Raw genomic sequence first — 16148 nt, forward strand, 5'->3', positions numbered from 1 at the left:
GGGAGGTGTGGGGGTTACCCAGATAAACTGAGCGCTCCCCTCTGAGAGTCAGTAAAATGTCTGACTTAGAAAAAAGAATCTCAGCAGGTGTGATTCAGGGCCAAGTTTTGCCATGGAGATAGGGATTATTTTTCAACAATGTATCATCAGCCAGCCTAACACTGACTCTGTTCCATAGATTCATTCCAAGAGAGACCTGGGCAGGGGGACCCACTTACTTAGTCCCAGTTGGGCTAGTTCTTCAAGTTGAGCCTCCGTCTTGGCTGTTGAAATGGCATAAGGCAACTTCAAGGTGAACGGCAAAACGTCCCTGGTTTTTCAAAAAGAGAGTATTTGTAATTACATGTCTGCTTTCTATATCTAGCATGTCCATCCTAGAGATGTTTTGGCTTAGACTGAAACGTCCTAAGTAGACGCTACATCATACCTCATACCTAACCAGAACTTGTCTTTACTGGTGACAGGACTGCAAGATGACTATTCTTTCCTGTAGTAACACAGTCAGGACAGGCTGAGAGATAAGGCTGCCTGGCTTCAGTATCTGTAGTGAGGACCAAATTTCCTTCCTGGGTGGCTGAAATGTATCTAGTGTTAATATCAGAATCGCTACACTGGTGGATCTTACATACATACATGTAAAACATTATACACTAATTTGTTACATGTTCTGAAAACTGGGCCCCAATTCATTGGGCAGGAATGTGTCATCCTAAACCATGATTTATTATTCCAAGTCCTTACACAGGGCAGGTTTTCAACCACCATCTGTTGGTTTTACTTTGACATTTTCTTTTTTTTTTTTTTTTTTAATTTTTTTTTTAAACGTTTATTTATTTTTGAGACAGAGAGAGACAGAGCATGAACAGGGGAGGGGCAGAGAGAGAGGGAGACACAGAATCCGAAACAGGCTCCAGGCTCTGAGCGGTCAGCACAGAGCCTGACGCGGGGCTCGAACTCACTGACCGTGAGATCATGACCTGAGCCGAAGTCAGACGCTCAACCGACCGAGCCACCCAGGCGCCCCTACTTTGACATTTTCTAGCTAGAGTCCATGCAACCTGCTTTCTGTGCTGAAGACAAAACTTCCTCTTGTGTTTTAAGGTAGTGCTTCCCTATCTGTAACGTGCACACGTGAATCCCTCGGAGTCTCGTTTGACTGCACACTCTGATTCAGGAGGTCTGGGTGAGGCCAGAAGTTCGGCTTTTCCGCCATGCTCCCAGGCGATGTTGCTGCTGCTGCCCCTGCACCAAGCGCTGAGTAGGGAAGCAAATCTAAAGGACTTCATGGAACAACTCTGCCCTCAAGCAGCACGGCACCGTGTGTAGACCAGCAAACACACGCATTCAACATCACAGACTAACAGGCCCAACAGGAAGGAGCTGAAAGAACTTTCCAGGCCCTGGGAGAGGGTCTGGCATGCATGAAGAATAGCAAGGAGGCCATGATGCCTAGGGTGGAGTAAGTGAGGGACAAAACCTAGAGCTTCTGCCTGTATTTTGTCTACTCAAGATGTTGTGAAAATCTCCATTGAAGAGAATAACTATCTCAAACAACTAGTTGTTTACCGTAAGATTAGGCAACATTCTAACTGAATCAGATTAAATCTGGATGATTTGAGAATTTTGGAAACCCCTGAAGCTGTTGACAATGAATAACAAATTAGTAAGGTCAATGAAAAGAGCAAAATATGAATAGAATGTGATTCTTGGCATGGGCTGTAATATACTGCTCACATAAATACTAGTAATTGGCAGTCAGGATGCTGCTCTTTCCCGAGGTGTCAAGGATGGGTCACCCCCTGCTTCCAAGGACCCTATTGTCTGCCTCCAAATGTTGCGAGTACCTTCTTCTACTTGTTCACTTGCATCTGTCGTGGATGAAGCAGGCGGAACCTCAGGGGATGGCAGTGTTTGTTATAGCTGCTGCCTGACCCCGGAGAGGTGATGACTCAGATTATAATCTTAAATGAAGATTAATGGGAAGCAGAACTTTGTAATGTCAAAGCGGCATATAAATATATGTTTCTACGGCTATACAAACTTATTAAAATCTTCTTTCTTTAGACAATTTGGGGAAAGACACATATGACGAAACCAACCTATGTTTACCTTAAGCATTTCACCTTACCCAAACCAGTACCTGGAGCCTAAACATCACATAGCTGGTTTTGGTTTTTCTTAATGGCATCTATGACAGGAAGCCACACCTGTCATTGCCTAATGGGTAGTCTTAGACTTTGATCTCCTGGAAAATTAGAGCCCTCTTCCACTGCACCAGCTAAGGGTATAACATAGCATCTCACCACCATCCCCCCTCCCCACAGGGTCACTTCCCTCTCATTAAGGAAAGGAACCCTAATTCTAAAACTTGTATAACAGAGAAAATACAGCCATCTTAGGTATAAATGTTTCACCCAAGAGTTTTAGTACACACGTAATCTACTTTTGACCCTTGCTCTATATGTTGTATTTCTAAACGGCAGGAGACTAACTTTATTGAGCACCTCCAGTGCACCAAGCTCTGTAACTCATGTGGGACCCACACAGGCCGTTGGAAGAAGCTCTGATATCCCCCATTCCATGAATCAGGAGCACAGGAGAGCACAGAGGGGGAGGTCCCTGCACCCACTCACAGAGCTAATGTGGAATTAAGCAACCCGGCTGCACTGGATCCCAAAGTCTGTGGAGCTGTGCCATACAGTGGCAAAATATGGGCTCTAGCATCAAGGCAGGCCTGGGTTCAAATCCAATATTTGCTACATATTTATTGAATGACTGATTGTAGACAAGTGTCTCACTCTCTGAGCCATGGTGTCTTCATGATCCTAATTTCAGGGTTGCCATGAGGATTAGAAATAACGTATATATGGTCCCTAGCACAGATATAGAAAGCCCCTGAAATTATAATCATACTTAATAAGTAATAATTAATAATTATTATTTTCTCTAGCCCTTTGCTACTCAAAATGCAGTTGTAGGACCAGTAGCATTGGTCTCACCACCTAGAGACAGTTGGAAACACAGACCATCAGATGCTGCCCCAGACCCCCCAAATCAGAGTCTGCATTCTAACAAGATTCCAGGTGATTCCAGTGTGCATGAAAGTTTACAAGGAAGTGCTCTCCATGACACTGATTATGACAAACTGACAGGGAGCTACTAGACATTGGTGACCAAGGTTTGCTCTCATTTATATCCGCAGCTCTAGTCTTCAGTGTGTCCCTCTGATGTGGCAAACCACATGCTGATTGATTCATGAATTCTCTAGTCTAGTTCACCTGTGCAGATGCATTCTGGGTGAATACCAGGGCTGACAATCCAACCACTTTCTCTACATGAATATACTCATGTACTAATAACCAACTAGAACATTTCAAAAACGTTTGGTTAAGACTGGGTCAAATCAATTACTGATTACTAAGAACATTGACTTGGGTAAAACGAGTAACATAGAACATTAAAAGAGAAACAGAAACACCAAGAACCTTTGCATTTTGAGGGAAAAAAATAGAGAAATGAATCTCAGGTCACCCTGATCATAAAATGTCAATGTTGGGATTTTTCCATAAGCACCTTATATCGGTATCATGCTTTGTAGATTAAAGAAGGTTTTCATGTGCTTTATCTCCTTCAACCATCAAACAGCCCTGGACAGCAGGTACTCCAGCCTATTATGAACACTGAGAGGAGAGATGGTATCTTTTGTGTGCTGATGCCAAATACTGTTTTATAGGTGTAATGATCTTTCACGACAGGAAAATCAACAAGCTAACTATGAAGAGTAAGCATTGGCCAACTTCACCTCTGACTAACATGTTAGTGTTGAAATTCACTTTCGGGAACTAGATGGCCTCAAACCAGTTCAGGTGTGGGTCCCTGGGGAAGGTGGGGACATCTGCACCATCCTCTTCTTTTCTTTGGGCAGCAGATCTCCATCCTTGCACAGGCCAAGGGCTGTTGGTGGTGTCCCCTCATAGAGCTGTGTCCAATTCTAGATGAAATCCCCTGGTTTCTTCCTCCTGGTAATCAACCCCCTGAAGTGCTTCCCCACCTCAGGCCATTAATTATGTGGCATTGCCAACCTGGTGACTTCTAGGGGTCAAGAGCTCAGTGCCTTCCCCGGGGAGGGTCTAGTCCAACAGGTACAATAAATGTCTCACATGAGAAATAACTTTACCCTTAAATTAACATAAAGGACATGAACCCCAAATAAGCCTCTCAGTCTCAAAGTATGATGGCTGTAAGACATGATCTTTGGAAACAACCTAGTAATGCATGCCTGTCTGTGTTCTATTGTCTGCAACAGACATATAGAGAAGGCATAGAGGCCAACTGAGCTCCACTGCCTACATGGGGGCAGTGTCAATCTCTGCAGATGAAGAGTATGGATTCTTTTTTTTTTTTTTTTTTTTTTTATTTATTTTTGGGACAGAGAGAGACAGAGCATGAACGGGGGAAGGGCAGAGAGAGAGGGAGACACAGAATCGGAAACAGGCTCCAGGCTCGAGCCATCAGCCCAGAGCCCGACGCGGGGCTCGAACTCACGGACCGTGAGATCGTGACCTGGCTGAAGTCGGATGCTCAACCGACTGTGCCACCCAGGCGCCCCATGAAGAGTATGGATTCTTAATCACCAAAAGAATACTCAATTTGAGGGCACCTGGCTGGCTCAGTCAGTTAAGCGTCGGACTCTTGATTTCAGCTCAGGTCATGATCTCACAGTTCGTAAGTGTCCATGCTGACAGCAAAGAGCATGCTTAGGATTCTCTCTCTCCCCCTCTCTCTGCCCCTCCCCCATTCATGTGTGCATGCATATACCCTCTCTCAAAATTAAATAAATAACCATTAAAAAAAAAGAATAGTCAGTTTGAAAAATTATTATGGCTAGGAAGAAAAAAGAGAGAAAGACTTTAATAACTCACATGCTCCCCACACTTATTAACATGATGATTTTTGGCTTAACTACTTGTAGTCTAACACAGTTGCTTTAGTTATGAAAAGGACATGAGCACCAAATGGGCCTGTAGGACAGTGATGCAAGGTTTATGGGCTGGTTTAAGGAGCCCGTATTTCTAGAATGAACTACATCCCTTGAGGATTTTCAGAAACAGTATCAGGGACATTTATTTATTTTTATTTTTTTTCAGAGAGAGAGAGAGAGAGAGAGAGAGAAGAGGGCACAAGTGAGTGGAGACAGACAGAAAGAATCCCATGAGGGGCAGAGTTGGGGCGGGGGGAGGGAAAGAAAGACAGAGAGAAGCAGGGCTCACCTGATGCGGGACTCGTGCTCACCTAATGCAGGACTGGAACTCATGAACCGTGAGCTCATGACCTGAGCCAAAGATGCTTAACTGACTGAACCACCCAGGCACCACACATTATCACGGACCAGGTTTGTACCATGGGTCCCTTTCTGTGTGTGCATGTTTGCATGTATGTACATGTATGTGTATGTGTGTTTGTTCCCCTTCTTGCTGGGTCGAGGTGAAACGAACCATAGGGACAGTTTAAAGACACAGACATATTAATTTGGAGGAACTCGCGTAGTTATTTTGATCAGTAACCAATCCTTCCAGGGACATCTAGTCAGCGGCAAGCCTCCCAGACCCCTCCACCCTGCTTTATCTAGAAACCCCAGGGCTGTTTATATGGTACACACCAAGCAGGCACTTGAACTCCTAAGAGGAAAAGAGGCCTTACCTGCTGATGCAGTAGAAAGCAATGAGCCGGAATAAATCTGCAAAACTGATTCCTGAGCCTTCCAGGGAAAAGGCTGGAAAAGAGAGAATTTGGAACCAGCTGAGTGTCCTAGAGCACTGTTCTGGGAAAGGAAAGGCCCTCTGGTGTTATCTGCTGTGTGCATAGGACCATCTCTGAGCTCTCAAACCAACTACCGTGTGGCTTATCAGATCCAGCTGTGAGGAGGATGTGTGTCAGCCAGAAACAGGCCAGTAGAGTCCACGGCCTAGAAGTTCAGCCCCTGACTCACTGGGAGCACGTGCTCCAGTTCTTGGTAAACAGACCAGCGCAGGCTCAAAGTGTACAACTATCTTTTTTCTTTTTTAAATTCAAACACAAAGTTGGTCAGGGGGCAGGGGCTAGTGAGGCTGGAGGGAGAGGCCATTGGCACACAACACAGCTTGGTAAACACCCAAGCCCCCACCACCCTTGACCTTCCTAGGTTGACCCTCCTGGGACACACTCCTCTTTGCCAAAACAGGCCACCTTTGGTTAAGACACAAGGCAGCTTGGAGGAAAACAGAAGTTTCCAGTAAATTAGTTTTTAAATTCAATGTGAAAGTTTCAAAAACTCACTTACTTAGAATGCCCCCACCCACTACCACTGTCACCACCAAGGGCACAAGCCTCCTAGGGAAGATGTTCTGGCAAGATGGTGTACCATATTGCACATCTTCCAAATGGCAGGGCAGTGAGTGGATAACTTCAAATACTTGTGTATTTGCCAACCACTCCTCATGCCAGGCTGGCTGAAATGCCATTCAGACAGTCTTTCAAAAATATTCCAAACATCCTCAGCTTTGTGAAGATTTCCTCATTTCCTCAATCAGATGAGTTTTTCTCCCAATTGCCACACTTCATGTCCTCATTTATGTTGCTTGCTATTTGCTTATGTTGTATTATTTTGATTGTTTAGTATTTCTATAGCACCCCCAAAATATACCTATGCCTCTACACACATACCATGACATAGACAGAAACAAAAAAATACACACATGTGCACCACAATTTAGCAAGTTAAGTAGGAAGAAACCGATTTGGGGTAGGTTAACTTCTCTGAGCCTTGGTTTTCTCCTCTGTACAGTGGACAATAATAGTACTTTCCCTGTCTCCCCAAAAGGTAGGAGTGGAAAGGGAAATTTAAAAAAATGGAGTAATTCATGTGAAAGCAGTCTATACAAATATGAGCTGGTATTTATTAAACCATATTGTCCAGATGTTATGACAAAATATCTATGTTTTCAGAGCAAGTCCTTCCTTTCTCAATCTACCTCCGTTCATAGAGAAGCAAGGCCCTGGCCAGGAAGGGGCCATCATGGTGAGACCAAGACCTGTGGTAATTAGTTACAGTCAGGTTAATGCTTTGCTCAGACCAGCTCTTTCAACCACTTTAAGTCCCCTAGATAGGAATAGGGAATTGATCTGAGTCTTGACACAATAGAGAAGAAAAATCTTCAGCCAGGAGGAATCTAAGATGAACACCCAGAAAGCAGGAAAGTACAAACATTAACTGTACTTATTGTAGGGGAGCAAAGAAGGGGCTTCCAGGCTAACTTATCATGCTTCACTTTGGATATTAGAAGGGATTTAAAAACCAGTTAGATCTGGGGCGCCTGAGTGGCTCAGTTGGTTAAGCGTTTGACCCTTGGTTTCTGCTCAGGTCATGATTTCACGGTTCATGAGTTTGAGCCCTGTATTGGGATGTGTGCTGACAGTGCAGAGCCTACTTGGAATTCTCTCTCTCTCTGCCCCTATCTTGCTTGCACACACACACTCTCTCTCTCTCTTTCAAAATAAATAAACTTAAAAAAAAATTAAAGGGCCCCTGGGTGGCTCAGTTGGTTAAGTGTCTGACTTTGGCTCCGGTCATGATCTCCCAGTTTGTGGGTTTGAGCCCCGCCTCGGGCTCTGTGCTGACAGCTTAGAGCCTGGAGCCTGCTTCAGATTCTGTGTCTCCCTCTCTTTCTGCTGCTCCCCTGCTCACGCTTTGTCTCTCTCTCAAAAAAAATTAATAAACATTAAAAAAGATTTTTTTTAATTAAAAAAAAACCAGATCTATCACTTGTTGGCAAGCTGACTTTCAAAAGCCACCTCAGCATGGCCTTTCTTTACTTAATATTTAATCGTCTTTAAAATGGAGGGCTTGAAATCTATCTTGTGATTACCTCCTAATGCAAATAAACTGGTATGAACTATGCACAGGTCACTGACTGTGGAAGTCTTTCCTGGCATCAGTGCCCTTGTGAAGCCTGGAGGAAAGACATTACCAGGTCCAGGTTTACAGAAGAACCTGAGGTTGACCACAAAGAGGCTGACAGGTTTCACTTCTGCTAGAAATGTGTCCTCTAGGCTTCCATTAAGGCCATTTGGCTCAGTGAGACTATGAACTCCAGGTTGAGTATAATCCCTTATTTGCCCTTAAAATGACCTCAGTACCTTTGGTTTTTCAAATGCAGAGACTGAGGCTTGCTTAGGTGTAAATCAAGAAGCAAGCAAAAATCCTAGTCTCAGTCTTAACGTTTATTTATTTTTGAGAGAGAGACAGAGAATGAGTGAGAGAGGGGCAGAGAGAGAGACACACACACAGAATCTGATGCAGGCTTCAGAGCCTGAGCTGACAGCACAGAGCCCGAAGCAGGGCTTGAACCCATGAGCCGTGAGATCATGACCTGAGCCGAAGTCAGGAGACTTAACCAACTGAGCCACCTAGGCACCACCACCCCGTCACCCCCAAACCAGTTTCAGTCTAACTATTGAGAGAGTCAACAGGCTTCCAAACTTATTTCTCCTGGCCTTCACTCCTCAACTTGCTAACCTGTGATTTCAATGAAACCTTCCCCTTTGGAGCACAGATTCACTATGGATCCTTCCTTGGAAGTTGGCAATACATCAGCATTGTGTGTTCCCTTTTATATTTAAAATGTGTCCAGGGGCGCCTGGGTGGCTCAGTTGGTTAAGTGTCTGACTTCAGCTCAGGTCATGATCTCACAGTTTATGGGTTCAAGCCCTGTGTCAGGCTCTGTGCTGACGGTGTGAAGCCTGCTTGGAATTCTCTCTCTCTCCCTCTGTCTCTCTGCCACTACCCACCCCCTCCCGACTTGTGCTTTCTCTCTTTCTCAGGATTAAATAAATAAATAAATAAATAAATAAATAAAGTGAAACGTGTCTTCCCAAGACTTCACATTTTCAATGATTGCAGAATAGCAAAAAGAAAACCAATTCTATTGAACACCACTCTCCCTTCAAAACTTCTGCCAGTTGATTTTTTCGGAGGGCTGGATTCTGCCTCTGATTAGCTGCATTTCATAGACGACTGAACAGTGATCGTCTGGAGGGAACACATCCACTCAAGGATTATTCACAAGATGTGCAGACACGTGCTGTAGCATGAGAACCCATAAAAAGGCCGAATCGCTGCAGCCTGTCCTACAGGTTAATCATCAGCAAACCTAGGAATCAAATCCATGCTCTACTTAACTGGAAGGGGGGCAAGAAAGACAACCTGCCATATGCCAACCAGTAGGCTGCATAATTTGTACATAGGCTGTTTAATTAAACTGTTAATAGCTCTCTGATGTTATGATCACCCCAATATACTGATAAGAAAACCAAGGCTCCTAAGGTAGGCTACCTGCCCAGGCATCGAGTGAGTAAGTAACAGCAACAGGATGCAGACTCATGTCTGTCTGTCTCAAAGGGTAATCTCCTTCCACTTCCACTTGTTGGGGAGACCCGAGGCCCTCCCATCAACCAGGACTTAGCCATCAGGTGACTACTCACTGTATGTGCTTTCCTTTATGGCAAATTCCTTGAGTGGGGCTCCAAATTCACAGGGCAGGCGAAGTGAGAGGACTTTCTTCTGCATTTTGGTAGATTTACGAACCAGGAAGATCTAACAGAGGGAAAAGAAATTCAAGCTTAGGAAATATCTGGAAGGTCAGAACCTGGACATATGATTTCCTGCACACCTAATGTCCATGACTAGAATGCCCTTCATAACGAACATGTCCTGAAAGATTCAACCCAGAACGCTCTACTGACAGCAAAAGGGACTATCAAAGAGCATGCCCCAGATGACTTCCTTTGATAACTGGCTTCAAAAGAATCCTACTTTCCCTTTGACAGAACCTTCTCCATGAGGCTATGGGCCTCCTTGGTCTACAGAAGCATTTTCAGTTTGGTAATTGTTTTATAGCGCATGTTAAGTGTTCTCTAGCCCGTGTCTTATTTGGGCATCATGGTTGATGACACCCAGATTCTAAACACAGGTAACATGACTAAACCACAGGTGGTGAACTGGGAGTTCACTGACTAATTTGGCTCGTGGGTGTGTTTGTGATAGAAAATTAAATTTGTTTCTAAGAGTGAAAAAGCAGTTTTGGTTGTTTTTCACATTAAAACCAGAATTTCTAGCTTCTCTTGGAAAACAGGATGATATGGCAAGGCCAGGTATGGTGACAATTGCTGGAGATTAAAGCGGCTGTCCCATTAGGGAGCAGGAAGGTGTGCTCGAGCATCACTACAGCCAACAGTGGAGCTGCAGGCCTGTTTACTCCTGACTCACCCCATTTTGTGACAATCTCGCTCCCGGTTCTAATACTGCCTTCGGATGCATGCTTTATTTTATTCATTTATTTTTAATATAATTTATTGTCAAATTGGCTAACATACAATGTGTACAGTGTGCTCTTGGTTTTGGTGGTAGATTCCTGTGATTCATCACTTACATACAACACCCAGTGCTCATCCCAACAAGTGTCCTCCTCAATGCCCGTCATCCATTTCCACCCCCCCATCAACCCTCAGTTTGTGTTCTGTATTCAAGAGTCTTTTATGGTTTGCCTCCCTCCCTCTCTGTAACTATTTTTTCCCCTTTCCTCCCCCCCCCCCATGGTTTTCTGTTAAGTTTCTCAAGTTCCATATATGAGTGAAAACATGATATCTGACTTATTTCACTTAGCACAATACCCGCCAGTTCCATCCACGTTGCTGCAAATGGCATGATTTCATTCTTTCTGATTGCCAAGTAGTATTCTATTGTGTATATAAACCACATCTTCTTTATCCATTCATCAGTTGATGGACATTTAGGCTCTTTCCATAATTTGGCTATTGTTGAAAGTACTGCTATAAACATTGGGGTACAAGTGCCCCTGTGCATCAGCACTGCTCTATCCCTTGCGTAAATTCCTAGCAGTGCTATTGCTGGGTCATAGGGTAGATCTATTTTTAATTTTTTGAAGCACCTCCACACTGTTTTCCAGAGTGGCTGGAAAACACTCTGTTCCAGTTAGCATTCCCACCAACAGTTTCAGATGCGTGCTTTAAACCAGCCCAAATCCCAGTGCTGATCTCGGGCCACCATCTTGGCTTCCAACACTGCAGAGGCAAGTACACCATGTACTTCTATGCACTGCACAACTCCAGGGGGCACCGATTACCTAGGCTACAAATCAAATAGTGCTCCCTGGAGCATGCAGTGGGGCAGCCGGCTGAGTTCTGGTTCCCTTCTGTAGTACACAGTCCTTCTCCAAGGATTCTATCCTGTCTTACTTCTTTAGCCACTTCTTCCTCTGCATTTGGACACCATGGTCTCTGCTCCCTGACGACTACTACTATTATTATTATTATTATTATTATTATTATTATTATTATTTAACCTTATCTTCGCTTCCTTCTGTATATCTAGTCAATAGCTCCTAAGAAACTTTATCTGGGTGGGGGGTGGGGGGTGGGAGTTGAGAGGGTGGCTATGGGGATTGGGCGTCTTTTAAGGAGGGAGTTGGGAAGACCTTTGAGTTCTCTCTGGTCCCCCAGCACCCATGGGGAGGCAGTCATAGAATAGAATACATGTAATAGTCACTTTTGGGAGTCAATGTTTCTGGGACACCCTAAAACTGAAACAGATATTTCCTAAACATTAGGGGGTTTAAAAAAAAGCCCAAAGCATGGCTGGGAGGGCGCTGATCATTGGTGGAATCGAAGTATTATTCCCTCGTGCAGCTGGGAATCTCCTTGAGCCTTGGGGTTCAGGGAGAGTACAACCTTATTTCCTGAATGTCTGCAGCTTTAGAGCAGGGGTTGGTAAAGTCGGCCTGTAGACCCAATCTATCCTGCCACCTGTTTTTGTAGATAAAGTTTTATTGAAACAAAATCCCAGTCATTCATTCATATGCTGTCGATGGGTGTGTCTGCACTACAAGGCAGAGGTTGCGAGAGAGTGTGAGAGGTTGTGACAGACAGTATGGCCCACAAAGCCAAAAATACTTATACTCTGGCCCTTTACAGAAACTTTGCTAATTTCTATCATAGGAATAAGGGTGGCAGCACCCCAAGGACCCATGCCTCCATGGACAGACTTTCAAATGTCCTTTCCTCTCACACCTGCTTTTCCTTCTCTTCAGCATTCTTGCTCCTGGTGCACTGTGGCCTCTCCTGATCTGTGTTTCTCCTGTCCTCAGCCTGTCATCAGCCTGCCCCATCTCATCAGGCAGGTCCTGTCTAGGGATCAAGTAGGTGGACAGATAGAACATCCTGCCTGACTTGTTCCCCACAAGGTCTCAGCAGGAATGGACGTGCCCAACACTGGGAGGGAAGCTGGGCAGAGTAGGGAATTGTTGCCTAACAACAGGGCAACCTCCCTCTCCAGAATTTCTGTGCAGAAATGCAGGAGCAGACAACTCAACCTCCAAAAGAGAGGGCCCCACAGACGTAGGTCTGATCATACAGACCCAGATTACAGGCAACAACCTGGTGTGCTGGCCAAGGAATTTTCCACAAAGATGATCAACTATTGCGCCTAGTCACCCTGAGCATGTTCCAACAGTCCTGTCTGTTTCTGTCTGTTGAAACAAAGACTCACTTAGAGGTCAAAAAATGGTAACAGACAGGCTCTTGCTGATAGGAAACTCAAAAGTTTGTTTTTGTGCTCAATTGCTACAATATTGTCAACCAGCTACCATGGAGTTTCTTTTTCTTGCTTCTCCATATATTTCTTAGTTTCTATCTCTTGTCCTGAGTTGTTCCAAGTCTTACTTTATCTGTGACTTATTGTATTTACCCTTTTTTGGGAAGTAGACATTGTACACAGGTGACCTCCAATATAATCTCTGTGATGGTGGAAACATCCTATATTCTGCACCATCCTATATGGTAGCCTCCAGCCATCTGTGGCTAGTGAGCACTTAAAATGTGGCTAGTGCAACTGAGCAACTGAGTTTTTAAATTTAATTTTATTTTATTAATGTAAAGTTAAACAGCCACACAGGGCAGGTGGCAACCACATTGAACAGCACCAGATACATCAATCACCAAGTGACATTTCGGGGGGAACCACTATAGAGTCATGGAGTGGTCTTGATTAAGAGATTGGTATTGGGTAGGAAGTAGCAGAAGAAACATAATTGGAAAGTGAGCCCCATGAGAAGCCACTGAGGAAGCCCAAAGAGAAAGAGAATTACACATCAGCAGCCAGAGTAGGCAAGTCTACGGACACAGAACTTTTGAACTTTGGGTCCCAAGTTGGATGGCTAGGTCCTGGCAGGGTTCCCAGGCTCAGAATGAAAACAGCAGGGGCAACTGAAGACCCTATAACCAGGCTCATTCTCAGTGTTGAGGCCCAAGAAGTCAGCCCAGATGCCCTCTTATCCTGCTGAGTCCTAGACCTCCCTGGGTAACTGAGCTGATGAAGACAGAAAGACAAACCATGAAGGGGCTCTTTTCCTTGGAGCTGCCTCCATACTTTCCACAGTCTCCTTGCATTGCAACCCAGGTATGCACCAGACACCATGCTCCATAAAGCCTGGGAAATAACTTTCTGGAACTCCAAGTCTTTCTCTTTAAGAAAGCAGCAGCCCTGCTTGTCTCAAACTGTTTCCTTGAGATTCTGAGTCTTACCCCTGGAGGTTGGGACCGAAGGACTTCGGCTGCCCCCTCCTCACTCAGACTCAGCTGCAGCCATATTGGGTGGGTGTGGAGAAGCCGGTCCAAAATGCTGAGTCTGTTGGAGAGGCTGTCATAGCCAGAGTCCCAGGGACAAGTCTTCACATCCTTTTCTTCAGAATAGCCATCGTCCTTGTGTCTTACCATGCTAGGAGAAAGAGAATTGGCAGGTGTCAAATGGCTGCTGCCCTGTTTCTCTGCCAAGGAGATCATTGTGCAGTCTCTAGGCTACGCCTGTCGTAGCACATGCCCCATCTTTTCATCTCCACCTCATGTGTCTTCCTTCCAGCCAGAAAGTTTTCTGAGGGCAGATGCCATATTAGCTTTCACTCTGTATCTACAGTATTAAACAGAATACTCAACAGATCCAACAGACCTTCTATTTCTAACACAGTTTTCAAAAGCTTCTAAACATCCTGAATGCTGTTGGGTCTGTCTTCTGGCATAAACCATTTCACAATTTGAGCACAGAACCCTCAATGCTGAATTTCATATGGTAGCATGAGGTCCTAAAGCCCCAAAAGATTTATCATAAGCACAAGCATGACATGCTCTAAAAGCACAGACAAAAATGGGGTGCCTGGGCAGCTCAGTTGATTAAGCATCCAACTTTGGTTCAGATCATGATCTCATGGTTTGTGAGTTTGAGTCCCGCATCGGGCTCTGTGCTGACACCTTGGAGCCTGGAGCCTGCTTTGAATTCTGTGTCTCCCTCTCTCTCTGCCCCTCCCCTGTTTGTGCTCTCTCTCTCTCTCTCTCTCTCTCAAAAATAAACATTAAAAAAATTTAAAAGCAAAGATAAAACATTCACACTCACTCATGCACACTCATTTTCCACCCGAATGAATTGGATTTCATTTCTTTTCACACATCTAGGCATTTTTATTACTAATATTATTTGTAATAAAACTTCACAGTTGACGAATGCTGTGCTATTCATAAAATTATTCATACTAACATTATTCATAATTGCCATAAAGTGGAAACGGACCAAATTTCCATCAACTAATGAATGGAGAAATAAAATGTGGTATATCCATACAATGGAACTTTATTCAGCCATAATATTCATTCTTTTTTATGAATGGAGTACTGATCTGCGCTCCAAAATGGAATGAACTGTGAAGACTTCATGCTAAGTGAAAGAAGTAGACACAAATACGGTACGATTCCATTTATACAAAATATCTAGACTAGACAAAAATAGAGAAATGGAAAGATTAGTGTTGCCTGGGATCGGGGGCAGGGATGGGATGGGTAGTGATTGCTAATAGGTATGGAGTTTCTTTTTGAAGTAAAGAAAATGTTCTGGACCAAGATGTATGGATGGCTGTACAACTTTGTGAATATGCTGAAAATCACTGAATTATACACTTTAAAGTATGATATGTGAATGAAATCTCAATAAAAAGATGTCATATTGATTTCCATAGTTGCCTTGAGCCCCAACACTAATCCTGTGACTGAGTGTTTAATCCCCATTTTATGAATGAGAAAACAGAGGCCCATCCAAGAAGGTATTGGGATGTCCAGAGTTATAAATTGCCATGAAATGGCAGAGCCAGAAATTCAAGAGGTCTGGTGTTCCTCCAACTTTGCAGGTAACAAGTAAGATCATGAACACAGGAGAGCTTTATCTATGTGGTTTCTACTGTCTGCCATCCCTTTACAAAAATTCTCTCATTTCCTGTAAAACAGCCCCAAAAGGCAGGTACCAGGAATCCAGTGTTTTTAAATAAAGGGGACAGGGAAGCCCAGACAGCTTGAGTAACTTGTACAAGGCAAGGATGTGCCTCTGAGAGTGAGAAGGTAGAAATTCCAATCCAAGGGTGCTTGGCTCTGGGCTCTCTTTCCCTCTATCACGCCCTGCCTCTCAATGAGCTGGTCATCAACACCAGTCTAGAAGTGGCCAGTGGAAAATATCAGAGCTGATCACTCACATTTGAAGGGCCAAATTCAGGTTGGGGTTCAAATGGTCTTCAAACATCTAAACCCCCAGAAACCTAAATGTGTGGCCTGAATGAAGTCTTCAACATTGCGAATGATGGAGATAAAGCCACATTGTAGGCAAGAGTGAAAAAATGTTTTAAAAAAATCTGCTTTTTTGGGCATACCACTCCTAAGAGGCAGGATTGAATATAGAAGAAGCCAACCTAAGGAAATCATTTTGGGGTGAGCAGGCTCAGTAACATACCCACAAGGACAGCGTGTGGGCTGGCCAGAGACTGCCATGCTAATGTCTTCTCTGCACATTCTTGACTTTGTACAGATCTAAAGAATATCATACTTCCATTCAAGATTTACATTTTGTTTCCCCAGAAAGTTTTCCTATACCTTTGCTACAACTTTCCAGATGGGAGAGTATGGGCCAAAAAAGAGCAATTTCCCATTCTGCAAATGCCATTTCAGGGCTTCCAGGTATTTTGAAGTGAATCTCTGCAGCTATAAGAACACCCTCTTCAAAATGA

The 16148-nt window shown here is 44.1% G+C and overlaps 1 protein-coding gene across 11 annotated transcripts in view; it reads right to left on the reverse strand.

Annotated features, from left to right (window-relative positions):
* Positions 1 to 16148, reverse strand: part of RIN2 (Ras and Rab interactor 2) — a 224515-nt gene that overhangs the window by 31123 nt on the left and 177244 nt on the right. For 10 of the 11 annotated variants that reach the window (XM_058684762.1, XM_058684763.1, XM_058684765.1 and 7 more), the window contains 4 exons: positions 13636 to 13828; positions 9520 to 9631; positions 5701 to 5773; positions 219 to 310 (listed from right to left, as the gene is read on the reverse strand). In XM_058684762.1, coding sequence (XP_058540745.1) covers positions 219 to 310; positions 5701 to 5773; positions 9520 to 9631; positions 13636 to 13828 — 470 coding nt within the window. The remainder of the gene's footprint in view (positions 1 to 218; positions 311 to 5700; positions 5774 to 9519; positions 9632 to 13635; positions 13829 to 16148) is intronic. The other variant, XM_058684772.1, reaches the window with a different exon arrangement.

This window comes from Neofelis nebulosa, chromosome 9 (assembly GCF_028018385.1).
Source record: "Neofelis nebulosa isolate mNeoNeb1 chromosome 9, mNeoNeb1.pri, whole genome shotgun sequence".
NCBI classification, from domain to species: domain Eukaryota; kingdom Metazoa; phylum Chordata; class Mammalia; order Carnivora; family Felidae; genus Neofelis; species Neofelis nebulosa.